The sequence below is a fragment of the Zophobas morio genome, unplaced genomic scaffold (genome assembly GCF_036711695.1).
Source record: "Zophobas morio isolate AGI-343-1 ecotype UQ-CSIRO unplaced genomic scaffold, CSIRO_AGI_Zmor_V1 ptg000007l, whole genome shotgun sequence".
NCBI lineage: Eukaryota > Metazoa > Arthropoda > Insecta > Coleoptera > Tenebrionidae > Zophobas > Zophobas morio.
In genome coordinates this window covers 3,546,195-3,570,748 of record NW_026972112.1, presented here as the reverse complement: position 1 = coordinate 3,570,748, position 24,554 = coordinate 3,546,195, and the positions used below count along the sequence as shown (strand labels likewise).

At 33.3% G+C, this 24,554-nt stretch overlaps 9 protein-coding genes and 1 long non-coding RNA gene across 12 annotated transcripts; all 10 read right to left on the bottom strand.

Annotated features, from left to right (window-relative positions):
• Positions 1 to 1,300: 1,300 nt before the first annotated feature.
• LOC135124257 (uncharacterized) lies at positions 1,301 to 1,947 on the bottom strand. The gene is made up of 2 exons (XM_064049195.1): positions 1,676 to 1,947; positions 1,301 to 1,610 (listed from the first exon to the last, which is right to left on the bottom strand). Exons 1-2 carry the CDS (start codon positions 1,861 to 1,863, stop codon positions 1,376 to 1,378), a joined length of 423 nt encoding a protein of 140 aa, XP_063905265.1. The 5' UTR covers positions 1,864 to 1,947; the 3' UTR covers positions 1,301 to 1,375.
• A 756-nt stretch (positions 1,948 to 2,703) lies between these two features.
• Positions 2,704 to 3,379, bottom strand: LOC135124258 (uncharacterized). Its single transcript, XM_064049196.1, has 2 exons — positions 3,040 to 3,379; positions 2,704 to 2,989 (listed from the first exon to the last, which is right to left on the bottom strand). The coding sequence occupies exons 1-2, from the start codon at positions 3,237 to 3,239 to the stop codon at positions 2,767 to 2,769; spliced, it is 423 nt and encodes a 140-aa protein (XP_063905266.1). The 5' UTR covers positions 3,240 to 3,379; the 3' UTR covers positions 2,704 to 2,766.
• Positions 3,380 to 3,947: 568 nt separating this feature from the next.
• On the bottom strand, positions 3,948 to 4,503 carry LOC135124259 (endo-1,4-beta-xylanase A-like). Its single transcript, XM_064049197.1, has 2 exons — positions 4,260 to 4,503; positions 3,948 to 4,203 (listed from the first exon to the last, which is right to left on the bottom strand). The coding sequence occupies exons 1-2, from the start codon at positions 4,436 to 4,438 to the stop codon at positions 3,972 to 3,974; spliced, it is 411 nt and encodes a 136-aa protein (XP_063905267.1). The 5' UTR covers positions 4,439 to 4,503; the 3' UTR covers positions 3,948 to 3,971.
• Positions 4,504 to 6,719: 2,216 nt separating this feature from the next.
• LOC135124697 (uncharacterized) lies at positions 6,720 to 7,177 on the bottom strand. The gene is made up of 2 exons (XM_064049929.1): positions 7,002 to 7,177; positions 6,720 to 6,951 (listed from the first exon to the last, which is right to left on the bottom strand). Exons 1-2 carry the CDS (start codon positions 7,175 to 7,177, stop codon positions 6,720 to 6,722), a joined length of 408 nt encoding a protein of 135 aa, XP_063905999.1.
• A 5,119-nt stretch (positions 7,178 to 12,296) lies between these two features.
• On the bottom strand, positions 12,297 to 12,824 carry LOC135124027 (extracellular exo-alpha-L-arabinofuranosidase-like). The gene is made up of 2 exons (XM_064048889.1): positions 12,655 to 12,824; positions 12,297 to 12,600 (listed from the first exon to the last, which is right to left on the bottom strand). The coding sequence occupies exons 1-2, from the start codon at positions 12,816 to 12,818 to the stop codon at positions 12,360 to 12,362; spliced, it is 405 nt and encodes a 134-aa protein (XP_063904959.1). The 5' UTR covers positions 12,819 to 12,824; the 3' UTR covers positions 12,297 to 12,359.
• Positions 12,825 to 13,002: 178 nt separating this feature from the next.
• On the bottom strand, positions 13,003 to 13,639 carry LOC135124026 (uncharacterized). Its single transcript, XM_064048888.1, has 2 exons — positions 13,342 to 13,639; positions 13,003 to 13,291 (listed from the first exon to the last, which is right to left on the bottom strand). The coding sequence occupies exons 1-2, from the start codon at positions 13,542 to 13,544 to the stop codon at positions 13,072 to 13,074; spliced, it is 423 nt and encodes a 140-aa protein (XP_063904958.1). The 5' UTR covers positions 13,545 to 13,639; the 3' UTR covers positions 13,003 to 13,071.
• A 668-nt stretch (positions 13,640 to 14,307) lies between these two features.
• On the bottom strand, positions 14,308 to 15,712 carry LOC135124025 (uncharacterized). Of its 2 annotated transcripts, XR_010279742.1 has the most exons (3): positions 15,404 to 15,712; positions 14,685 to 15,353; positions 14,308 to 14,623 (listed from the first exon to the last, which is right to left on the bottom strand). XR_010279742.1 is itself a non-coding variant. In XM_064048887.1 (2 exons), the coding sequence occupies exons 1-2, from the start codon at positions 14,870 to 14,872 to the stop codon at positions 14,392 to 14,394; spliced, it is 420 nt and encodes a 139-aa protein (XP_063904957.1). In that variant the 3' UTR covers positions 14,308 to 14,391. The 2 variants fall into 2 exon arrangements, 1 of the variants encoding a protein (XP_063904957.1); XM_064048887.1 differs by lacking the exon at positions 15,404 to 15,712 and having other exon boundaries at positions 14,685 to 14,872.
• Positions 15,713 to 17,629: 1,917 nt separating this feature from the next.
• LOC135124024 (uncharacterized) lies at positions 17,630 to 18,282 on the bottom strand. The gene is made up of 2 exons (XR_010279741.1): positions 17,977 to 18,282; positions 17,630 to 17,926 (listed from the first exon to the last, which is right to left on the bottom strand). It is a non-coding gene; the product is annotated as an uncharacterized LOC135124024 (long non-coding RNA).
• A 1,619-nt stretch (positions 18,283 to 19,901) lies between these two features.
• LOC135124023 (uncharacterized) lies at positions 19,902 to 21,574 on the bottom strand. Of its 2 annotated transcripts, XR_010279740.1 has the most exons (3): positions 21,315 to 21,574; positions 20,293 to 21,264; positions 19,902 to 20,238 (listed from the first exon to the last, which is right to left on the bottom strand). XR_010279740.1 is itself a non-coding variant. In XM_064048886.1 (2 exons), the coding sequence occupies exons 1-2, from the start codon at positions 20,478 to 20,480 to the stop codon at positions 20,007 to 20,009; spliced, it is 420 nt and encodes a 139-aa protein (XP_063904956.1). In that variant the 5' UTR covers positions 20,481 to 20,526; the 3' UTR covers positions 19,902 to 20,006. The 2 variants fall into 2 exon arrangements, 1 of the variants encoding a protein (XP_063904956.1); XM_064048886.1 differs by lacking the exon at positions 21,315 to 21,574 and having other exon boundaries at positions 20,293 to 20,526.
• An 815-nt stretch (positions 21,575 to 22,389) lies between these two features.
• On the bottom strand, positions 22,390 to 22,982 carry LOC135124022 (extracellular exo-alpha-L-arabinofuranosidase-like). Its single transcript, XM_064048884.1, has 2 exons — positions 22,752 to 22,982; positions 22,390 to 22,698 (listed from the first exon to the last, which is right to left on the bottom strand). The coding sequence occupies exons 1-2, from the start codon at positions 22,925 to 22,927 to the stop codon at positions 22,467 to 22,469; spliced, it is 408 nt and encodes a 135-aa protein (XP_063904954.1). The 5' UTR covers positions 22,928 to 22,982; the 3' UTR covers positions 22,390 to 22,466.
• Between the last annotated feature and the right edge of the window lie 1,572 nt (positions 22,983 to 24,554).

Here is a 24,554-nt window from a genome sequence, read left to right as displayed (position 1 = left end):
TGAACCGCGTAAATCATTAATCAAATTTTTTTCGTTTATGGCCTCTTAAAAGACGATCACGTTATTTTATAATTTTGTAGAACAAATGTTTCTCAAATTTAATAGAACTAAGTACTCCATGTATGGTGTAATTTAGAATTCGTGGTGAGTTTTTACCCTAGATATCGAGATTATTGGAAAATAAATCAAAATTATTTTTTACAATTTAACTTGAAAATTGCAAATGCGAATGTACTGATATATTGCAAACGTTTTAAGGTTACAGGAATGATGATAAATCGTTATTCAAAATTTGTTCGTTTAAGGCCTTACTAACAAATTATAACGTCATCTTAGAATTCCGCCGAACAAATGTTGTTTAAATTTTATAAAATAATATATTGCTGCATGTGTGATTTATGAGTCCGTGTTGAATTTTTACCCTTAGCATCCAGACTAAAAAAAATTAACACTGTGTCACAATATTATACAATGTAACTTTGAATTTGCAAAATCCGAATGCTGTGAAATCCTGCAAAAATTTTAAGATGATTTGAAAGATGGTAAATCGTCATCTTACATTTCTGCCTAATTTCTTCAAATTAATGAGTCTTTTTGAAAAAAAAAAAACTGAATATGAGGACACAAAATCAACCGAATTTCATTTTCTTTTAATTGTTGATGTTAGTGCTAGTAGTCGAATTCGGTCGAAGTATAAACATAAACAGTCGAAGTTAAGAACATACTGATAGTTATCTGCTTTAAATATATCTCATACTCTATAGAACAGTTATCACAAAACGAAAATCCCAAAATCTAATTTTTATAATTTTTTAACGAAGCGGAATTTATCGGACCATACTTCAAAGGCGAGGGAAGTTCTGTCAAAATAACCTTTTTTTTCCTGGCTTTGTTTTTCTTAGTAGCGTCGTCAAAATTCCATAAACAATATAATTATAGTAGTAATGATAATACCCAAACAACATCTGTATACAATACCACAGGGCCCCACTTTGTAAATTTCCCGGTAGACCCCCATGTCCTCAATCCGACACTGTACTAATAGTTCATTTTTGGCATTTAAACTGACCTATCAATCTCCATATCGAGAGAAAGGAGCTTGAAAATTTGCGGTTAGTTTCATACCTTCGTGGACTCGAAAAACGGAAAGGTTTAATATTTTCTTCTTGCGTCTTAAATTTGTTTTCATTGTTTCAAATTGTTGATAAAGTATGACGTAATTTAATCTAATGTATACACGGTTTCTAGTTAAAGTTTTGTCATTGCATAAATAGATGTTGAAAGTGAGACTTCATGGAGAATCAACAGTTTTATTTTTAAAATTATCTCTAACAATAACACATTTCATATTTATTAATTTTTAACGAGTTTATATTTAGACATACTCGAGCTCAAACAGCTGATTATCTGTCAACCATTTAGTAAAAACATCAACAGGAGTGCCTGCTTGAAATCTTGATTCATAAATATCAACAACAAACTTCGTATCTCCACTGACTATAGTTTTGTCAGATTCGATGCGCCACTGTTGGTTAGGGCCACCATGTTTTTGCGAATACGTAATGACTTTGTTTCCTGCAGCGGCTCCACCATTTATGTCGAGTACGTACCTGAAGTACACGCAAGTAAAAAATGCAAAAATCTTACGTAAGAAAGCGCCAAAATAAAAACTTACCCAGTCCCGACATTGGTAATTATGAATTTTCCACCATCGATGCATTCCATTTTCCAGAGTTGCAAAGAACTACCACTGTATGTCTGGATTGTAACCTGGGCGCTGGTACCGCTTACGGTACCATCTAGCACAAGTCTGGATTTGACGTTTCTTATAATAAAGGCTTTGTTGTGTTGAATGCAACTCATTTTGACAAAGTGAATAGGTGGTGATGGAAGCGAACTTGAAATTTATATAGAGTTACTTTATCTCAACGAGTTCTATTTTGGGTAAAGTGCAGTTGCATGTTTAACATCGAAAGATTAGATTTCTTTGTTCGATGTTATCAATATCATTTTTCTGTAAATGGAATTTTAAATTATTGCACAAACGTTGTTCAATACTATTATTAAATAAAAGTATTCCGACTCTTTGGAAGATTCTTCCTCTACATACTTGAATAAAAATCTTTGATCGTCCATTTTATAAATATCGTAGAGTACTATAGTGTAGCCTGGGATTGAACGCCTGCTACGAACATCTGCTTCACCACTGACGATGGTGTTATCAAAATTCATACCATTGTTGGTGCTTTTCACCATGTTTTTCAAAAGTGATTTTGTAATGGAAAAACTCACTTTATTTCAATTTATAAAATTGCAAATCGAGAAACTGAAGAAACAAAAAAAATTGAAAATTGAAAAATTGAAAAACTCAAGTCAAAAATCCGTGGGAGTGTTATTTACTTTATAGAGGTTATCAGAAAACAAAATTCACAAACATTTTTTATAATCTGCTGGTATATTGTCGTTTAGGATTTACTTACACATTTACTGCAATATTTAACTTTAAATTTAACACTGAATCATATTAAATAACGATCGCAAATAAAATGTAAGAAATAAGGTCTGCTAACACTTTCGCACTCTCCGAAAACAAGTGGTGTTGTCGCGGCTGAAGGAGTTTAGTGCATACTTTGTATAGACTTTCTTCTGATGTCTATTGTTTTGTTGTAACTGAAAGTAGAAAAAGCAGAAGAACACAAGGAATATTTTTCTGTCAGATATGTATTTACTAAATATGTGTTAATCTGTAGCTAAGATAAGTAAAGTTTAAAAATTCTTCAGTTGAATGGGGAATCTCTGATTAGCTTTTCCATGTTTAGGATACAATTTCAGCTTGTTACACATATTTACGTCAAGTGCTAGGTTTGTACCGGCGTTGGTGATAGTTCCATCAGGGTTGATATTCCAGAACTGACTTGTACTTTCACCTTTACGGCTGATGGTGATCCAGTTATTTGTTTTGGCTCCACCTTCTACATCTAAAACTTTTCTACACCAAGAACTTTAAAATATATCTTGTCTAAGTGGTATAGAACTTACCGGTTACTGACATTTACAATTATTTTTCCATATAGTGTACTTTGTACCAACCAGATTTGTGCAGAAGACGAAGAATTGTACCGTTCTAAGAAGACCGAATCTGAACTTGCGGTGAGCACCATATCATTTTTTTCACTTCTGATAACGATAGAATCTTCTTGCGTCGTCTGATGGAGTACGTTTGCACTTGCGGTCGCCATGATACTGAACTATCTAATGTCGTTAAGGAAAAAGATAACGATAAATGGTTCTGTTAATCCCCTATTTTTAAGTAGAACTACGAAGAAAGTGTACACAATCTTGGTTGACGTGAAGTAAAGCTATCTATCAATAAATTTTTATAATACGAATGGCAAAGATAATTTGATTTGACGGATAACATAGATTGTACACGATCTTTGTACCGTCGTTGATCATAAAAGACTAATACAAATTTGAACAGGCTCTAGATATATATCTAGTAATTTATGCTGCAAAATTGATCTCGAGTGGCGTTTGTCAAATAAGGTTGTGTTATCTAAAGTAATTAAACGGTTTTGCATATAAAATAGAATTGGAAAATATTTAATTTGTGTTGGCATGAGGTAGAATTTTTAAAACTGTAAGTACATGAGTTCATCAGGTACGACTAGGGGATTTTGCACGTAGATGTCACGAAATAAAATTGTGTTTAAGTAGACAAATCTTTTCTTTGGTCATTTTGAATGATAGTTCGTATCCTGATCCACAATGACAAAATTTTGCTTGTCTCAGTTTTTTATGATCAGCGATGGTACCATTATCAGTACTGTAAGTGGGCACTTATTGAACGTGCAAGTTTTTTGATTTACTTTTTCCACCGAAACTGGAGAACTGTACGAAAGATGTATTTGTTCCTTACAGAAAATGTTTCAAGTAAAAAAAACTTTATTTAACTGATCTACACTGAAAGACTATTGATATTGGAGATGGAACTTTTGGTTAGCTTGCCCATGTCTCCTAAATGCTATTATGTTATTCCCTGGGTAGTAATTTCCGCCACAGATGTCAATCGCCAAATTTCCTTCAGCACTGACAATTGTATTATCGGAATTCATAAACCATTGCTGATTTACTCCACCATGTTTATAATAAGTGATCACCTTGTTGCCGTTTTTGATTCCTCCTTCTATGTCTAGTACTTTTCTGTAACAATAAAAATTAGTACCATCATAGTGCATAACTTACGGATGTATACTTACCCATTGCCCCTATTCATAATATAGAATGTTCCGGGTGCTGCATTTTCCAGTTTCCATAGCTGTGCTGGAAATCCGGTGAAGTGCTGGATTTTTAACGCATAGTCACTTGCATCTAAAACCAAGCCACTTCTTTGGTTTCTAATAACGAAGTAGTTGTGACTGCGATGACAGGGATTCATGATGGCGGTAGATGTAGTATTGTAATAAAGGTATGAAGATCAAGAGAAGAGTATTTATGTTAAAGATAAGATAAGTACTATTCTAGAAGTTGTTAATTTTGTTGTAGTTTCAATTTGTTTTAGAGAAAATTTCCCGTGAGTAATTCTATCTTTATTTGTTTTACTCTGAACAATAAATAAACATATCTTTAATAGTGTGTTGATCTTTATTCATTTACATGGTTTTATATAAATAAATCGGAAATTAAAATTTTATTCATGCATATATGCAAGTACTCTTAGTTGTGAGTTTGTGTGGTTTAGTAGTAGGTATTTCAAATTGCCACTTACTTCCAAAAATTTTTGGTATTGGAGAGAATAAAATAGTCACTATAGATATGAAATTTTACTAGTCGATAAAATTTAAATTAACCAAAAACAGTACCTAACTAAAAAATATATACAGGCGAAGATGATTTTGACCGTAGAGTTGAATTTACCGAAATTATTATGAATGAAATACAACAAAACGGAAATTGTATGACGAATCTACATTTTCTCCACCTCACTTTGGACGTCAAATGCGACAGTACTTAAATTAAATTTTTTTGGCAGATGAATAGGCCGAATGAGTACTATTGAGTAGCCTACGAGGTCACCGGATTTGACACCACTTGACTTTTTTTTGTGGGACGTTTATATCAATAGACCGATTCACATTGAAGACTTTCAGGAACGCATACCTACCGAAATTGCTAGCATTCGTCCAGACATTCTCATTAACTCACTACAAAATTTTATTCAGCGTCTTTTTACTGTCAGGAAGTAAACGGAGAGCACTTTGAGCATCTTTTGTAGAAAACAGAAGTTTAATTTTGGTTTCGGTTGTTATTGGTTAATTTATTAATTGTTTAACATTAATTAAAATTAATAATAATTATGAACTTATTTAATATGTTTAATAATTTATTTTGACATTTCATTCAGAAAGAAAGTACGATTATGCTATATTAGTGAATTCAGGAAAACAACTCTATTCAAAAATGCATTCATGCCATTTAAAAAAAATCAAGTTGGTCTTGCATTTCGAAAACAAATGAAACAAAAACACTTTTTTTGACGATTAATTAGAGCAAAACTTTTTGTGCTCCTATACCTAATTTCAGTTGATTCGTACAATTGGTTCTCAAAATACTGTTACGAAAGAAGTTTATTGTGGTATGTAAGGCGGTGATGACTCATCGGCCGGGCGGCGCGGCGTTCGCTGACGAAAAGCTTGGAAGCGGAAGTGGCGATGGACAACTCAGAAAACCTTCGAAGCGGCGTTTTCGAACCATCCGTCGGGGACGATTATTATTCAGTCAGCAAGTCGAGTCCATGCATTCTAGCGACCTTGTATGTTCACAAACTTTATTTTAAATATAATCTAACTTACAATAAAGGACGGACACAAATTGATGATGGACTATTGCATTGTTGGTCCAAGCAATTATGTTTTTTTTCTGCCTTATACACGCAACGAAAATGTTTAATTTTCCCGTTAGTCACTAGGGACTAACAAGGTGAACAATAAACAATGTGTAAAGACAGTGATAAACAAAAATTCAAGTCATAAAATATGTTCTGGGTATTCATGTAGAAATTGTGCAAATTCTACAGTGCAAATAGATAAGTTGAAATATATAGCATTTATATTTATGTATATATAATAAACTGACTGCGAAAACATACCGCCTTCTGATAAATTTATATTTGTCTACTGTTCACACCGCTTACGTTTAATTTAAAAGTGACCTTAGTTTGTCGTAATCACACGGGAGAAATTTGAAAATAAATTAAAAGTGACATATATTGTTCGAAAAACCGAAAATCCCAAACCCCACTGACATTGTGCATAAGTACATCTATAAGTATAGTAAAAAAGTACCATAAAACTGTTTCCCATAATCACCAATGGTTTTTTTTTTAAATGTTATTGTACTGTAGCGGTTTTCTGATTCTTGACAGTTGTAACTAGACAAAGTTATAATATTAAGTTTACACCAAGATTGTTGTAAAGATTGTTAAACGCTGTCTGGGATTTGCTCATTCACCCTTCAGAAAAATCGCTGACGTCATTTCAAATATTGTAAAATAGGGGGTTATTCAGTTCACGAACCATTAAGACAAGCATGATTTTGTCCTCCATAGAATGAAATGTTTATTTAAAAATTTATACTTATCCTGTCAGCCGTTTTCGGCTAAACATTTCGTTATAAAATTTGTTCACACAAAATACTCATTACACCTACACTTAAAACAATTATTCATATTGGAGATGAAACTTTTGATTGGGTCCTCCGTGCTTGTTGTAAGCTATTATGGTATTTCCAGCGAAATAACTGCTTTGACAAATATTAATCGCCCAGTCTCCAACAGCACTGACGATGGTTCCGTCAGAATTTATGAACCACTGCTGAGTGATACCACCATGTTTAGCATAAGTGATAAGGTTGTTCCCATTGTTGGCTTCTCCTTGTATGTCTAGTGCTTGTCTATAAATTTTAAAATTGGGTTACAACGTACAACTTTTAAAACTACTCACCCATTGCCTTTATTCACAATAAAAAATGTCCCAAGACCTGCACTTTCCAATTTCCATAGTTGTGGCGGAAATCCCATGAAGTACTGAAGTTTCACCAGATATTCGCTGGCATCTAAAACTAATCCGCTTTTTTGATTTCTAATTACTAAATATCTGTCTGTTTGGCAGTAACTCATGATGGCAACACTAATGTTGAGGTATGTTTAGAAAGACGAAAAGCGACTTTATACGACAGATAAGACAGCCACACTGTGTGAGCAAAAATATATGATAATTTTTTCAGTGCTTTCGTAGAGATAATAATATTGCCCATACGGTTTTTGTGCCACAATTCAATTAGTGGATTTATTTCAGTCACTATATATGTATACATAGAGATCATAAATAAATCTCTCTTCTGTTTCTACCAGAAAGTTGATGACATCACCACAACAATATTTGATATATAGGTACTTAGTACCCCTATCTTATCTTATCTTTAAAATCAAGGAGGTTAATTTTAAGCAAAATATAAAATATAGGTACTACCTAATCGCCGTTATGCATTTCTTTTTAGTAGATAACCAGATGCTATTAAATGATTAAGCGAAATTTATAAAATATTCTGTGTATTAAGGAAAATTGTCCCTAAGTACCTTAAAGAGTGAAAGTTTTCCTGGGTGTATTTAATTGTGACATTTTGCATCTACAAACAAACCAAACCTCGGTACATTATCGTCTTTAACAATATTTTTAATGCTTATCAAGATTTATAAATAAGTATTATTCAGTGATAAAAAAATCAAAAGTTATATGTAGTTGGATGTCTACGGATTAATAAAAAAATCTCCACTGTTTATTTTATTGTATTGTTCATTTTTGCAAATTAATCAACAATTACATCTTGAAAAACTATTGATATTCAAAATGGAACTTCTGGTTAACTCCCCCATGTCTCGTAAATGCTATTATTACAGATGAATTTGAAGTTTCTGATGTTACGTATGATCATGCGGCTTGGGACTATAAACAATGCACGTTATTTAGAAAAACCATGGATAAAATCAAGTGCGACATTTTCGGCTCCGCCATATAGCAATCATTGGAGGATCCCACTTTATTAGGTACCGTTTCAACTAAGGAGTGTTCATTTTATTAAACGGACACCTTTAAAGTAACGCCACTTTTCTAATTTTTAATCTAAATTATTCCAGTTTTTATATATGAAAGCTTTAAGTTGTATCTATTAAATGCCATTTTTGTTTTCAAAATAACGTTATTTCTTTTTAAAATGAAGCGAATCGCTATTGGGGCAAGAAAATTATCTTTGCAAAAGTGATGCTACGAAAAATTTCCGTTGGGGGGACTGCCTAAAATAACTAAATGTTCAAAATCAGCAGTGTTCCAAATAATCAAAAAGTTTGGGGAGTTTAATACTTTAGAAGATTTGCTCAAATCCAGACCGAGAAAAGGCCCGCTTAACGAAAATATTGAGGAAAACATCATTAAACTGCTAAAATTAACGAAATGTATGTCTGTGCGGGAAATACCGAAGAAGCAAGGTGTTACCGTAGGTACTGTACAAAATATAAAGACTCGGAATAACATTAGAACGTATTAAAGCAAAAAATCCCAAAAAGAAGCGAAAAGCAGTGCACAAAGTTTAAAAAAAAAAGCAGGAAGTTATAAACAATTTTGGTCAGGAACAAAAATCGTTGTGTTTTGATGGACAACGAAACGAAGGTTAAAATGGACTGCAATACACTACCCGGCTCCCAGTTTTATAATGCAGTCGTAGGGGAAGATGTCCTCGATGACATGAAAACAAAAAAAATTGAAAAGTTTGGGAAAAAAGTCTTAGTGTGGCAACCGATTTGTTCTTGTGTGCTAAAAAGTTTTAGTTTTTTTTTACGATTGGAACAATTCGGGGCGATGATTACAGGAAAGAATGTATAAAAACGCGATTATCGTCTGTTTATTGCAAACATCATAACCCTCCATTGTTTTGGCCAGATTTGGCTTCGATTCACTACGCTGGTGCCACTCAGGAGCTTCTTAATGCCAATAATGTACAGTTTTTAAAAAAGGAAGATAAACCACCCAACTGTCCTGAGCTTCGTCCACTTGAGCGATAATGAGCAAATATGAAATCAGTGTGAAGAAAAGATGGCCGAACAACATCATGAGTTGGAGAATTTAAAAAAATGTGACCTCCTGCTATGAAGAAAATCACAAACAAACCTGTGCAAACAGTGATTCGCGGTATTCGCGCAATAGTTAGAAAATTTTATAATTTCTGAATATAATTCATTAGAGAATAGGAATAATTATTTCATTTAACATTTTTAAACATTTTTATAAGAAAAAAAATTAAATCAGCCCAAAGTACTCGAATTAGTAGCAATTTTTCAGTGTCCGCTTTATAAAATGAACATTCCTTAATAATAATTCTACTGCTTCAATCACTTTACTATCTTCGTTATCAATCTATTACCAAAATGCTCGAGGTATAAACTCAAAACTAGTCGAACTTTTCAATTCTTTACTAACTTGTAATTTTGAGCTCATAATTCTCACTGAAACGTGGCTTACTGATTCTGTGGCTAATTCAGAATTTTGTCCTGACAATTTTGAGATATACAGATCTGATCGTAAATTTAATAAAACTACTCTTACCAGAGGTGGTGGGGTTCTGATAGCAATGCGCAAATATTTCTCTGTTTTGCAGATTGATCTGTCCCCGCATGGTTTTGATGAGTTGCATTTAATTGACATTGTGGGGGTAAAACTTACATATAGATATGTCTCTTTCTACATTTTGGTAATTTATGTTCCGCCCAAGTCATCTGTTGATGATTATATCTCATTATTTAATTTGCTCGGTAATCTTGCTGATTTATGGAATGATCGTGTGGTTATCATAGGTGACTTTAACATTGCTGAATATCATATTGGTTTAGAGAACAGTATTGTTGGTAATAACAAGTTGTCTGCCCTAAGCACTTTTTTAAATCTTAATAACTATTGTCAGTTTAATACTATTATGAACACTAATGGCAGACTTTTAGATTTGATTCTTTCTAACTATGAGTGCTCTGTTAATGGTTGTCATGATTATCTTTTGCCAGAAGACAGTCATCATCCTTCTCTGGTAATTACCATAGGTACTCATCAAGGAAAAAGTAAGATTTTAGGTAATTCTGAAATATTAGTTAAACGGTGGAACTTTCGGAAAGCTGATTATCCCAACCTTTATCACCATCTTGGGCAAATTAATTGGTCGTTTTTAAATGGAGTTAATGATCCGAATACTGCATGTACTTTATTCTACAATAAACTTATTAACATCCTTGATATTTATGTGCCCAAGACTCGTAACATTCGTCATAGCTCCTTCCCGCCTTGGTTCACATTTGACATTATTAATAAAATCAAATTTAAATGGAAACTTTGGTCTAGGTATAAACTAAGTAAAAGTTTAGAGGATCTTTTGAATTTCAAATCTGTACGTTCCGAAATAAAACGTGATGTCAAAATTGCCTATCGTGATTACATCTGCGATTTAGAAAATAACATAAAAGCCAATCCTAATAAATTCTGGACACATATAAGCAGACTTAAAAAACAAGGGGGTATACCGTCCCAAATGAGTTATAATAACAAGGTACTCTGTAATCCTGCAGATATAGTAAATGCATTTGCAACCCATTTTAGTTCAGGTTACACTGACTGTAAAGCCACAAATTTGAATGAATTCGCATGTGAGTCTTACAATGATCTTATACATTTCAACACGATAAGTGAAGCAGATGTGTTTAAAGCGCTAAAAAAAATTAAGTGTAACTTAACGAGTGGTCACGATAATATTCCGGGTTTTTTATTATCTGATTGTGCTTCAGTGCTTTCTCATCCCTTATCAGTCATCTTTAATTTAATAATAAATTCTGCCATCTTTCCCGATATCTGGAAACATTCTATTATTTCTCCAATTTTTAAGAAAGGGAGTAGAAATACAATTGAGAATTACAGGCCCATTTCGCTAATTTGTAACTTTGCCAAAGTTTTTGAATTTGTTTTACATAAATTTTTGTTATTTAATGTTCGCAGTAAAATATCTGATTGTCAACATGGATTTGTAAGTAACCGTTCCACCATATCTAACCTCTGTGTATTCACACAGTTTGTTTCAGAAAGCTTTGATGCTATGCTTCAGGTTGACGTGGCCTATACTGATTTTTCCAAGGCCTTCGACAAACTTAATCATGATGTTTTGCTGGTTAAATTAAGTAATTTTGGGTTTTCTGCTTCATTACTTTCATTGTTTAAATCGTATTTATCCAATAGGACTCAGTGCGTTAAATATAATGGTCATGTGTCAGATAGTATTTCTGTCTTGTCTGGAGTGCCTCAGGGTTCGGTTCTTGGACCTCTTTTGTTCGTGATTTACATAAATGACATCGCAAAGAGTATTAGTTCAAACATTCTTATGTACGCGGATGATTTAAAAATTTTTAGAACTGTTTCGAGTATTAATGACTGCCGAATGTTACAAGATGATCTGCAGAAATTTCTATGTTGGAGCAATTGTAACTTTCTCCCGGTAAATTTTGACAAATGCTTTATTATGTCATTTACTAATAAAAATATCCAAACCTTGTATCCCTATGATCTCAATAACACCATTTTGACTAGAGTTGATTCTTTCTGTGATTTGGGAGTCACTTTTGATTCCAAACTCTCTTTTGTAAATCACATAAATAATATATGTGCCAATGCTCTGAAATCACTCGGTTTTATACTAAGATGTGGCAGTAGTTTTAGTGACTCTGATTGTTTGAAAATTTTATATTTTGCGTATGTGCGATCCAAGCTTGAATATGCAAGTGCTGTTTGGTCTCCATTTTCTCGGATTCATATAGACACATTGGAGAAGATTCAACGACGTTTTTTGAAATACTTAGCTTTTAGGGCGGATGGTGTTTATCCACCAAGGGGTTCGTCCCATGTTACTCTTTTAAATAAGTTTGGGTTTAGAGATTTACATTGCAGACGGACTATTGCATCGTTGAATTTTCTAAAAAAGTTGGTTCATTTTCATATTGATTGTCCGGATCTTTTGAGTCGATTATATTTTCTTGTGCCCAGATTGTCATCTCGTTCTCATGATTGCTTCTATTTGCCTACTCCTCGCTTAAACGTTGTAAAACACTCACCTATATACGAGATGTGTACTTTATACAATTCGGAACAGAATGCATTTGATATATTTAAATAAATAGGTTTTTTCTTTGTATATGCAGCTACATTCAGTTTGTTTAACTTTGCCTTCGTGGGTTCAGCTGTTGGTCATATATTTTGCTAAGGTGGTCAGTAATTGGGCTATTGCCTGTTGACCATCACTGACATAATAATAATAATAATAATAATAATAATAATAATAATAATTATTTTATTCCCTGGGGAGCACCTTGCTTCAAAGATGTCAATCGCCAAATTTTGTTCAGAACTGACGATGGTGTCATCAGAATTAACAATCCATTGTTGATTTGCTGAACCTTTTTTGGAATACGTGATGATATTGTTGCCGTTTTTGATTCCGCTTTCGATGTCTAGCACTTTTCTGCAAACGTAAAAATTAGTACTATCATAGCGTTTAACGTATGAGTGTACTTACCCATTGGCCTTATTCACAATATAGATTGTTCCGGACCCCGAACTTTCCAGTTTCCATAGCTGTGTTGGTTGGCCAGTGAAGGGCAGGATTTTTAACACAGTCTCCCTTGCATCTAAAACCAAGCCACTTCTTTCGTTTCTAATAATAGTGTAGTTCTGGCTCATGATAGCAGCAGGTAGTACAAAATAGAAATAATAAAGGTAAAGAGCAAGAAAAGAGCACTTATGCTGAAGATAAGATAAGTACTATCGTAGAAGACGTCAACTCTATTTTAGTTTCGCTTTCTTTTAGAGAAAATTTCCGGTGATTTACGAACATTTTTTTTCTGAACAATAACTAGCTTTAAAGTTGTCTTTGTAGTCAAATTTTATTTAAGTCATGAAATAGATAGAACATATGCAAAGTAGTAAGTACATGTTAACCGGTTTTCAGAATGGCGAACCTCTGATTAAGTCTTCCATGTCTAGACCACACTTTCAATTTATTCAACATTGTTACGTCAAGTGCTAAGTGTGTACCAGGACTAGTAATAGTTCCATCGGAATTAAGGTTCCAGTACTGACTTTTTCCTTCGGTTCTATCGCTGAGGGTGATCCTGTGATTCATTGAGGCTCCACCTTGGACATCTAAAACCTTTCTAAACCAAAAACTTGAATGTAGATTATGTCTAGATGATACAGAACTTACCCGTGATGAGCATTTAAAATTACTTTTCCACGTGGCGCATTTTGTAACGACCAGAGTTGTCTACTGGACGAAGGATTGTACTCTTGCAAGGAGACCGAATCTGAGCCTGCGGTGAGTACCATACCATTTTTTGCGCTTCTGATGATGACATAGAACTCATGGGTCGTGGGATAGGTAAGTGTGTTTGGAGTTGTAGTCGCCATAGTACCCACTTACTGTGTAATGATACAGATTGGACAGGATTTGTGTACCATTGTTAGTGTCCAAATTTTTTCTAGATAGCGTTGTTGGGAAATTTTTTGGTTGGTTTTTCCCAATGGAAGTCGCGTTGATTAAATGAAATGATAAAACGATAAATGTGTCAATTTATTTCAGAAAAAAGAAGATGAAATCCGTTAAGAACTGATGCAAAATTATACTCATACCCCAAAAATGTTTGATATGTAGTACCTCGCAAGATATGATGTGTTTGAAATTGAGAAGGTTCATTTTAAGCTGAATATAGAACATAGGTACCACCTAATGGTACTTATGCATTTGTTTTTAGTAGATGGTACCAAATGCTCAAATAACATTTATAAAATATTCTATGTATTAAGAAAAATTGTCCCTAAGTACCGTACAAGGAGATTTTTCTGAATGTATTTATTTGTTATCCGATATCTTGCTCAACCTAAATCGTTTTATGTGTTACAATCATTCCTAACCATAGACAAACAAATCAAGTGTCGGTACATCGTCGGTTTTCCCATTGAGGTGATTCGCTTTAAAAATATTTATAATCCTTATCAAGTTTTATAAATACTATTCAGTGATAAAAAGATTTCATAACTGCATACAAAAAAATGTCTCAACTTTTATCCATGCTTTTCACTTACACGCCAAAATGCAAACATTTTAAAAACTCGTTAGTACGACCCCAATGGGTACTTGTTAAGAGGCAAAAACGTAACAAAAAAGTCAGAATTTCAGTAAATTAATTTTATTTTCGTGTTAAGATGTACTGATTATTTGAAAAAACTTTACTTAAGTCATCTACACTTTGAAAATCTATTGATATTGAAGATGGAACTTCTGGTTATCTTTCCCATGTCTTTTATATGCGATTAAGTTATTTCCCGCGCAGTAATGTTCACCACAGATGTCAATCGCCAAATTTCCCTCAGCACTGACAATAGTGCCGTCTGAATTCACGAACCATTGCTGATTTACTCCACCATGTTTGCAAAACGTGATCACGTTGTGACCGCTCTTGACTCCCCCTTCTATGTCTAGTACATTTCTGTAAACGTAAAAATTGGTACCATCGAAGCGCATAACTTATGGATTATAGATGTACTTACCCATTGCCCTTATTCACAATATAGAATGTTCCGGGCGCTGCATTTTCCAGTTTCCACAGTTGTGCCGGAAATCCGGTGAAGTGCTGGATTTTTAACACATGTTCGCTTGCATCTAAAACCATGCCACTTTTTTGGTTTCTAATAACGGCGTATTTGTCGTGATCGTGATCGTGGTGGCAGTGGCTCATGATGGCGTCAGGTAGTACCGAATAATCAAGGTGTGAAGAGCAAGAGAAGAGCTTTTATGGCGAAGATAAGATAAGTACTATCGCAGAAGTCGTCATGGTAGTTTGATTTCTTTTAGAGAGTAATAATATCTCTGGACAATAACTAACTTTTAAATGGTGTGTTGTTCTTTATTCATTTACATTTGTACAGTACTTAAAAAGACAGACATATTATTAAATTTTATTTTGTATTTTATTAGATATACCAGGGCCATACGTCTCCAGCGCAAACTGATGATGGGCTGTTCCATTGTTTTTCCATGCAATTATAGTTTTTCCTGCTTCATATGTACCGTCCACGCTGCCGAGAACCAAATCTTTCTGTGCACTGACTATGGTATCGTCAAAATTAACGTACCATCTTTGATTTATACCTCCATGTTTTCTAAACGTAGTGATGTCGTTTCCGGCAGAAGCACCATATTTTATATCTAGTACTTTGCTGTGAAACCATAGAATTAAAAAGATGTATCATCAGAGTTGTTTACTTACCCATTGTCCTTATTAGTAATAGTAACTGTTGGTGGTGTGGCACATTCCAATGTCCAGAACTGTGTTGTGTCATCATTAAAAAGTTGGAGTTGTACTAGACCGTTTTCGCCTAGTCCCAAAACTAATCGTGATGTCTGATGTCTTATTATATACAACTTTTCGTCAGCGCTGTAACTTGTGTAAAAGGTACAAAAGAGGCAAAACAAGAGTACAAATGAATAAGACATCGTTCTAACTTTTACATTTAATTATTATTCGCAAAAATCGTTTCCTTTAAATTTATACCAAACATTATCTCACTGAACTTTTTCAGCAGGTCAAAGGGGTGATAATTTTATTTTATAAGATAGTCACAGGCGAATCACTCCTTATCCTTATAGAGAGAAAATAGTTAAAGTTTCGACTCGATTAAATTAATGGCATCATCTAAACTTCTTTAATGTTAATAACTTCGTTTGAAAAAGTCATTAGTTGGTGTTGCTTTTTTGACAGGAGGAGACGCAGCTAAAAATGTATGTGTTTTAATAATCCATATTGTTGTATACAACCGACATTTCTGCGTTGTCAGCTAGATTAAATTTTAGGTTTATTTTCGACATAGTTCACAATGTTTACAAAAGTCAAGGTCAATTTGTTGACTTTTTCAATTGAATACCCGAAATTTTGTTTGTATATATTTTAAAAGAGATAACAAAAAATAAACAAAGGTCTATCAGATACTTTAAGAAACAATAAAGCACACAAAACGATCAAATTTCTCCAAAAGGCTACGACTTTTTACTAATTGTCATGACCAGTAGGCGGAAATTTATCTTACGGATGCAATTCCCCAGTTGAAGCAAGGTGTGTTTTACGGCGAGTAGCGGGGACGCTTTGATCTGGTCCACAAGGTCGTAGCCAGTGCGTCGCTAGGAGTGTTTACAGCTTGTTAAAAAACTACTTCTATATTACTATATTACTTAAAAAAATAATACTTGATGCCCTTTTTAATTTTTCAAACACAGGACCACTGATTTGTGATCTTGAAATGTTATATTATGTTGATATAGTCCAAAATAAAAATATATTTGTAATCAAACTATCGCCGCGACAGCACTGGATCTAGCGTATGAAACACAATTCCGCCCGTTGGTCATGACTGACCTGAAAAATTGCATACTTCTTTGAAAACATTTGAATTTATTATCAAGAAATTTGTATTTTTTAAATTTTTATTGAAAAAATATTACTAACTTTGTTATGGATAGTAGAATTAGTTTCACTTTCATCCATCGAATAAAATGAAACTATTTTAAGCGGTATTGGAATTTGAAAAAAAAAACTGAAATATTGTGTCATAGCACTTTGTAGTATGTAGTCTTAAAAAGTGTAGGTACTCGATGATTAAAAATGTATATAATCCTATGTAATTGGATGCTCATGGATTTACTGACTTACTCAAAAAATTGTTTTAATTGTTGCAGACTTGTTATAGTTCTTGGTACTTCTGCTATTTCTTGGTATTTTTCTTTAAAACATAATTCTTCGGATTAGCAACCGGAGCTAGCCCAAAATACAAAAATAAAAAAAAATCCACATGATACTTTTCCGACTGATAACTGATTTTATATTTTTTGATTTGCTCCTACAATAAGTAGAATACGAGAATGTAGATTTATCGTTTCCTAGCAATTTATTGAAAAAACAACTTCGAATACAGTCACCCCTATTAACTTGAAAATGTAAATGTACGTAAAAAACGGAAAACGTAACAGAAAAAACTCAGATTTTGGGCAAGTTAATTTTATTTTTCGTTTAAAAATGCAATGAGTGTTGTAAAAAAAAAATAATGAAGCCTACGGATATTCAAATCGGAACTTCTGGTTGTCTTTCCCATGTTTCTGGTGTGGTGGTGCTGGATTTTTAACACATGCTCGCTTGCATCTAAAACCAAGCAACTTTTTTGGTTTCTAATAACGGCGTACTTGTCGTGATCGTCAGGTAGTACCGAATAATCAAGGTGTGAAGAGCAAGAGAAGAGCTTTGATATTGAAGATAAGATAAGTACTATCGCAGAAATCGTCAATTTTATGGTACTTTGATTTCTATTAGAGAAAATTTCCGGTGAATAATATGTTGTGTGTATAATGTGTTTTGTGTTTGTGTTATATTGGCGAGTTTTTCTATAATTACTGAATAGTGTGAAAAAACGAGCACTGTGGAGCTAGCGGGCGAGCAGTACTTAGAAAGAAACACATATTATTAAACTTTATTTTAAATGTAATTTAAGCTTTATTAGATATACGAGGACCATACGTCTCCAACACAAACTGATCATGGGCTGTTCCATTGTTGGTCCATGCAATTATAGTTTTTCCTGCTTTATATGTACCGTCCGCGCTGCTGAGAACCAAATTTTTCTGTGCACTGACTATGGTATCGTCAAAATTAACGTACCATCTTTGATTTATACCTCCATGTTTTATATGGTACGTACTGATGTTTCTTCCGGGAGAAGGATCATAGCTTATATCTAGTAATTTGCTGTGGAACCACAGAAATAAACATATGTAGTTTCAAAATTGTTTACTTACCCATTGCCTTTGTTAGTAATAGTAACTGTTGGGGGAATGGCACACCCCAGCATCCATGACTGTGTTTTCTTACCAGCAAAATATTGGAGTTGTACTAGACCGTTGTTGTCTAGTCCCAAAACTAATCGTGTTGTTTTGTGTCTTATCAGATACAGCTTTCCGTCAGCGATGTAACTTGTGTAAAAGGTACAGAAAAGGCAAAATAAGAGTACAAATGAATAAGACATCGTTTTAGATTTGACAGTGTTTATTCGCAGAAATGGGTTCTTTTAAATTTATATCAAACATTATCTCGCTGAACTTGTTCAGTAGGTCAAAGGAGTGATAATTTTTAATTTATACTATAATCATAGGCAAATCACTGCTTTGATATATTATATTTATTATCTAGAAGAATAGTTAAGATTTCGACTTGATTAAAATAATGACCTACATTTCTTTAATGTTAAATTTAACAGGTGTTCAGTTGAAAAAGTCATCAGTTGGTGTTGCTTTTTTGACAAAAGGAGAGAAAAATGCACGTGTTTTATTAGTCATAGATTAAATTTTAGGTTTATTGTAGACATAGCTTACAATGTTTGCAAAAATCAGTTCGATGACTTTTTCAATTGAATATCCAATATTTTATTTGTATGTATTTTAAAAGAGATAACAAAAATAAACATAAACCTATCAGTTATTTTAAGATACAATAAAGCACACAAAACGATCAAATTTGTCCAACGATTTCAAATGATTGGCAATTTTACTGTGATGAGTGAGGTGAAAAATTCCATAATTATTTGAAAACATTCGAAATTATTATCAATAAACTTGCATTTTTAAAATTTTTATTGAACAAATATTACTAACTTTGTTATGGATAGTAGGTTCATTTTCAACCATCGAATAAAAAGAGACTATTTTAAACGGTATTGGAATTTAAAAAAGTTTATGTTTCCGTGTGTTATTGTGTGTGATTTAAAAAAATAAATTTAAAAACCACCCCTTTTTGAAGTGTGCATGTTACGCTACTGACTGGCAGTCTGTTGTTAGATTCTGATGACTCACCATATTGAACTTACAATAATCCATCTCTAACAACCCTTGTCCTTCAACACTAGGTAATAGTAATCTGACGCTCAAGTGTTTATTTATGTTTATACATCGAACGAATGTCACGTAGAAATTATATAAAGACGTGCATATTCTTGACATTTTCGAGAAAATGGAGTGACTTGTTCTTAATTTGACCAATAAAAAATTTGAGACGACGTCATCAATATGGTTAATACTAGTCACAGCACAAAAGAAAAGTAGTTTCAGAGTATTACCAACGCAAGAAAAAACAAGAACACGTATATCAAATTGGATTGGTGCAATGTAATACTAAAAATAAGAGTATTGTATTCTCAAAAGTAATTGACCCATTCATTAATTTTTTTGAGCCACTTGTTTAAACAAATCTAAAAAATATGAATGCAGTGATAAATCACAAGTAAAAACTTATCATATTTTGCACATTTTGGGCAGAATTTATTCGGCAAAATTTTGAGATGTCGTCATCAATTTTTTGGGGAATAAACAGATGTATTTTGATTAACAATTTACCATGCTCACAATAACTTTAAAACGGCTGCAAAATTTCAAAGTATTCAGTTTTGCAATTCTTGATTTATTCAATAAAATAAATTGACTGATTCATTAATTTTTTTGAGTTACTCTGTATAAGCAAATCTAAAAAATATTAAAGCAGGAACAAATCACTAGCATACAGTCATCATATTTTGCTCATTTAAGATAGGATTTATTCAGCAATATTTTGAGGCGACGTCATCAGTTTTTTGGGGGGGATGAGCAAGTAGATCAATTGGCGCTCAACTTCATTAGTCTGAAATTTTAAATGGATCTAAAAAAATTGAAAATAGCAAGAAAAAAAATCTGAATTTATGTAAATTATTTTATTTTTCGTATTAAAATGTACTGATTTCTTATAATAAATGTTTTATTTGAAAAAACTTTCCTCAATTATTCATCTGCACTTTGAAAAACTATTGATATTGAAAATGGAACTGCTGGTTAATTGCCCCATGTCTCGTATGTGCTATTAGCTTATTCCCTGGTGGGTACTTTCCTTCAAAGATGTCAATCGCCAAATTTCCTTCGGCACTGACGATGGTGTCATCTGAATTCACAAACCACTGCTGAGTAACCCCACCATTTTTGCAAAACGTGATCACGTTGTTACCGCTCTTGATCCCCCCTTCTATGTCTATTACTTTTCTATAAACGTAAGAATTAGTACCATCATAGCGTATAACTTATGGACGTACTTACCCATTTCCTTTATTCACAATATAGAATGTTCCGGGCGCTGCATTTTCAAATTTCCACAGTTGTGCCGCAAATCCGGTGAAGTGCTGGATTTTTAACACATGTTCGCTAGCATCTAAAACCAAGCCACTCGTTTGGTTTCTAATAACGGCGTACTTGTCGTGATCGTGATCGTGGTGGCAGTGGCTCATGATGGCGGCTTGCAGTACTGAGTAATCAAGGTGTGGAGGGCAAGAGAAGAGCTTTTATGCAGAAGATAAGATAAGTACTATCGCAGAAGTCGTCAATTTTATGCTAGTTTGATTTCTGTTAGAGAAAATTTCCTATTATATATACCATAATTACTGTTTCATTCCTAACTGTAAATAATATTGTTACGAACTGTAGATATTGTTGATATTGGGCCGTCGAGAGCTTTCTGAGGTATGGGTGAGTCATCATCATCCGTGATGTGGCCGAAGGGCGTTCCATACCGTCGGGAACGATTATTATTCAGCCTATCCAGTCAAATTGCGCCGGGATTATTTTGTACATAATCGCTGTGTACTCAGTCGTATAATTCGAGTTATTAAGAAACAAATTATTGAATTTTACCCACGTCGATTTTATTCACCGATCAACGTAACAATATGAAAAAGCCAGTACTATGGAGCTAGCGGGTGAATTTAAATTAACCAAAAACAGTACTTTAAAACATGCACGTATATTTTAAATGTAATTTAAATTTCATTAGATATAGGAGGGCTATAGGTCTCCAGCACAAACTGATGATGGGCTGTTCCATTGTTGGTCCATGCAATTATAGTTTTTCCTGCTTTATATGTACCATCCTCGCTGCCGAGAACTAAAGCTGTTTCTGCACTGACTATAGTAGCGTCAAAATTAACGTACCACCTTTGATTTGTACCTCCATATTTTGTATACGAACTGATATTTCTTCCTGCCTCCGCACCGGAGTTTATGTCAAGGACTTCGCTGCGAAACCATAGAATTAAAAAGATGTATCGTCAGAGTTGTGTACTTACCCGTTGTTCTTATTGACAACAAAAACCGTTGGTGGTGTGGCACATTCCAATGTCCAGAACTGTGATGTGTCACCATTAAAAAGTTGGAGTTGTACTAGATCGTTTTCGTCTAGTCCCAAAACTAATCGTGATGGCTGATGTCTTATTAGATACAACTTTTCGTCAGCACTGTAACTTGTGTAAAAGGTACAAAAGAGGCACAACAAGAACACAAATGAATAAGACATCATTCTAGGTTTTACATTTAATTATTCGCAAAAATCGTTTCCTTTAAATTTATATCAAACATTATCTCGATGAACTTGTTCAGTAGGTCAACGGGGTGAAAATTTTATTTTATAACATAATCACAGGCGAATCACTCCTTATCGTCATAGAGAGAAAAGTTAAAATTTCGACTCGATTAAAATAATGGGATAAATTAAAATGAATGTGTTTTATTAATCCATATTGTTGTACATAACCGACATTTCTGCATTGTCAGCAGTCGTAGATTAAATTTTAGGTTTATTGTCGATATAGTGCACAATGTTTAAAAAAATGAAGGTCAATTTGTTGACTTTTTCAATTGAACACCCGATATTTTATTTGTATATAGTTTAAAAAAGATAATAAAAATAAACATAAATCTATCAGATATTTTAAGACACAATCAGGCACACAGAACGATCGACTTGTCCAACGACTTCAAATGATTGACAATTTTACTGATAATGATGAGTGAGATGAAAAATTGCATAATTATTTGAAAACGTTTGAAATTAGTATCAACAAATTTGTATTTTTAAAATTTTTATTGAACCAATATCACTAGCTGTGTTATGGATAGAAGGTTCAGCTTCAGCCATCGAATAAAATGAAACTACATATTTTAAACAGTATTGGAATAGTAGGTATATACAACCGAAATAATTGTCTATTGTTGGTTGCAAATTATTATTATTACATAATAGTATGTAGTAGGTACTATATAATGTGTGGGTACTCGATGATTACAAATTTATATAATGGGAATCGCATACTGAGCTAGCCCAAAATACAAAAATTAAAAAAACCCACAGAAAAAAAGTCAGAATTTAGATCATTTAATTTTATTCTTCGTTTAAAAATGCAATAAATGTTGTATGTGAAACAAAAATTATTTAATGAAGACTACTGATATTCAATTCGGAACTTCTGGTTGTCTCCCCCATGTTTCTCCCACGCTATTACATTGGTGCCCGGTTGCTGATTTCCGCCAGAAATATCAAGCGCCAAATTTCCTTTAATACTGACGATGGTGTTATCCGAATTCACATACCATTGCTGATTTGCTCCGCCAAAATTGGGAAAGGTGATCAGGTTGTGGCCGCTTTCTAGTGATCCCTGTATGTCTAGGACTTTTCTGTGTATGCAAAAATTAGTGACACCACAACGTATAGCTTAAGACGCACTCACCCATTGCTCTGATTCACAAAAAAGAAGGTCCCGAGGTACGCATTTTCCAGTTTCCATCGTTGTGCTGGAAGTCCAGTGAAGCGCTCAACTTTTACCTCATAATCACTTGCATCCAAAACCAAGTCACTTGTTTGGCTTCTAATAACGGCGTACTCGTCGTGATCGCTGTCCCTCATGGTGCCGAAAAGTCGTACCGAATAATAAATGCGAAAAGTGTGAGAGAAGAGTTTTTATGCTGAAGATAAGATAAGTAATATCGCGGAAATCATCAGTTTCCTTCCAGTTTCGATTGCGAGAAATTGTCCGGTTAATACTACCGTAAATAGTCTGTAAGTACTTATTTTGTCGAAAGATTAAAAAAATCTTACTTAAATAGTTTTCGGAAAGAACGAGTACTTATAATTTAAATTCCCCTTAATGGACTTCACAACTAGTTTTTTCTGGTTTATAGCTACTGAAAACCAAATTTCTCCATCCATGTTTTCAGTACGTACTGATGTTAGAAGAAGTACCAAAAACTTATTCTGTGGAACCACAGGTTTTCCCGACGTTTCATAATTTCTAAAGCAGATCAACAATCTAATCAAGTCATTTCCAAATTTTGCAAAATAAATAATATCAAAATTTTACAAAATAATACACCTGTGGTTTATGAATCGGCTATTCAGATACGGGGGACGTTTGGTCTAAATAACTAGATCAATTTTTTTGGAGAGCAATCTCAATGGACGTAAAAAATAAAAAATAGCAACAAAAAAGTCTGAATTTCGGTAGATTAATTTTATTTTTCATATACCACGTCATTTTTTGGGTTTCTAATAACCATGTATTTGTTGTGGTCAGGAGGTTGTAGAGGGAGATGTCGAGGGGCTTGTTCATCGTAACAAAAAAGTCTGAATTTGCGTAAATTACTTTTATTTTTATTCTTAGAATGTACTGATTTCTTACAGAAAATGTTTTATTTGAAAGGCTTTACTCAATTATTCATCTGCGCTTTGAAAAACTATTGATATTGAAAATGGAACTGCTGGTTAACTGCCCCATGTCTCGTATATGCTATTATCTTATTCCCTGCGGAGAACTGTGCCCATGATGGCGGCAGGTAGTACCGAATAATCAGGCAAGAGAAGAGCTTTTATGTTGAAGTTAAGATAAGTACTTTCGCAAACGTCGTAAATTTTATGGTGGTTTGATTTCTTTCAGAGAATATTTCCATTGAGTAATATCTCTGAACTATTTTATAAGCGATGTGTTGTTTTTTGTTCATTTACGTGGTTTTACATAAGTAAATGAAGTTTGAAGAAAACAGTTTTATAGTTAAAATTTCGTCTCGATTAAAATGTTTCCGCGTTGTTAGCCGTCATCGATTAAAGTAGATTTGGTGCACTTAAATGTTTATAAAAATGAAGGCCAATTTGTTAACATTTCCAACCGAATACTCGATATTTTATTTTTATATATTATAAAAGTGATAACAGAAATAAACATTAACCTATCAGATATTTTAAGGCTAATAAAGCAACAAAAGGATCAAATTTTTAAAAGATACTCCGACTTCAAATGATTGACAATTTTACTGATAATGATAAGTGAGCTGAAAAATTGCAAAATTATTTGAAAATATTTGAAACTATTATTAACAAATTTATATTTTAGAAAATTTTTTTGAACAAATATTACTAACTTTTTTGTTTTGTTTGTTCTGGATAGTAAGTTCATTTTCAGCTATCGAATAAAATAAAACAATTGTGGTGACCGGATTGGAATCAAATTTTCGCGCTGAATTTAATTAACCGCGACACG

Bases quoted from the DNA above. Each gene is read 5' to 3' on its own strand.
- LOC135124257 (XM_064049195.1), bottom strand. From the start codon at position 1,863: ATGAGTTGCATTCAACACAACAAAGCCTTTATTATAAGAAACGTCAAA. The intron at 1,611-1,675 runs GTAAGTTTTTAT...CGTGTACTTCAG, and splicing joins ATTACCAATGTCGGGACTGG to GTACGTACTCGACATAAATG.
- LOC135124258 (XM_064049196.1), bottom strand. From the start codon at position 3,239: ATGGCGACCGCAAGTGCAAACGTACTCCATCAGACGACGCAAGAAGAT. The intron at 2,990-3,039 runs GTAAGTTCTATA...TTCTTGGTGTAG, and splicing joins ATTGTAAATGTCAGTAACCG to AAAAGTTTTAGATGTAGAAG.
- LOC135124259 (XM_064049197.1), bottom strand. From the start codon at position 4,438: ATGAATCCCTGTCATCGCAGTCACAACTACTTCGTTATTAGAAACCAA. The intron at 4,204-4,259 runs GTAAGTATACAT...TTATTGTTACAG, and splicing joins ATTATGAATAGGGGCAATGG to AAAAGTACTAGACATAGAAG.
- LOC135124697 (XM_064049929.1), bottom strand. From the start codon at position 7,177: ATGAGTTACTGCCAAACAGACAGATATTTAGTAATTAGAAATCAAAAA. The intron at 6,952-7,001 runs GTGAGTAGTTTT...TAAAATTTATAG, and splicing joins ATTGTGAATAAAGGCAATGG to ACAAGCACTAGACATACAAG.
- LOC135124027 (XM_064048889.1), bottom strand. From the start codon at position 12,818: ATGAGCCAGAACTACACTATTATTAGAAACGAAAGAAGTGGCTTGGTT. The intron at 12,601-12,654 runs GTAAGTACACTC...TTACGTTTGCAG, and splicing joins ATTGTGAATAAGGCCAATGG to AAAAGTGCTAGACATCGAAA.
- LOC135124026 (XM_064048888.1), bottom strand. From the start codon at position 13,544: ATGGCGACTACAACTCCAAACACACTTACCTATCCCACGACCCATGAG. The intron at 13,292-13,341 runs GTAAGTTCTGTA...TTTTTGGTTTAG, and splicing joins ATTTTAAATGCTCATCACGG to AAAGGTTTTAGATGTCCAAG.
- LOC135124025 (XM_064048887.1), bottom strand. From the start codon at position 14,872: ATGAGCCACTGCCACCACGATCACGATCACGACAAATACGCCGTTATT. The intron at 14,624-14,684 runs GTAAGTACATCT...TTACGTTTACAG, and splicing joins ATTGTGAATAAGGGCAATGG to AAATGTACTAGACATAGAAG.
- LOC135124023 (XM_064048886.1), bottom strand. From the start codon at position 20,480: ATGAGCCACTGCCACCACGATCACGATCACGACAAGTACGCCGTTATT. The intron at 20,239-20,292 runs GTAAGTACGTCC...TTACGTTTATAG, and splicing joins ATTGTGAATAAAGGAAATGG to AAAAGTAATAGACATAGAAG.
- LOC135124022 (XM_064048884.1), bottom strand. From the start codon at position 22,927: ATGAGGGACAGCGATCACGACGAGTACGCCGTTATTAGAAGCCAAACA. The intron at 22,699-22,751 runs GTGAGTGCGTCT...TTGCATACACAG, and splicing joins TTTGTGAATCAGAGCAATGG to AAAAGTCCTAGACATACAGG.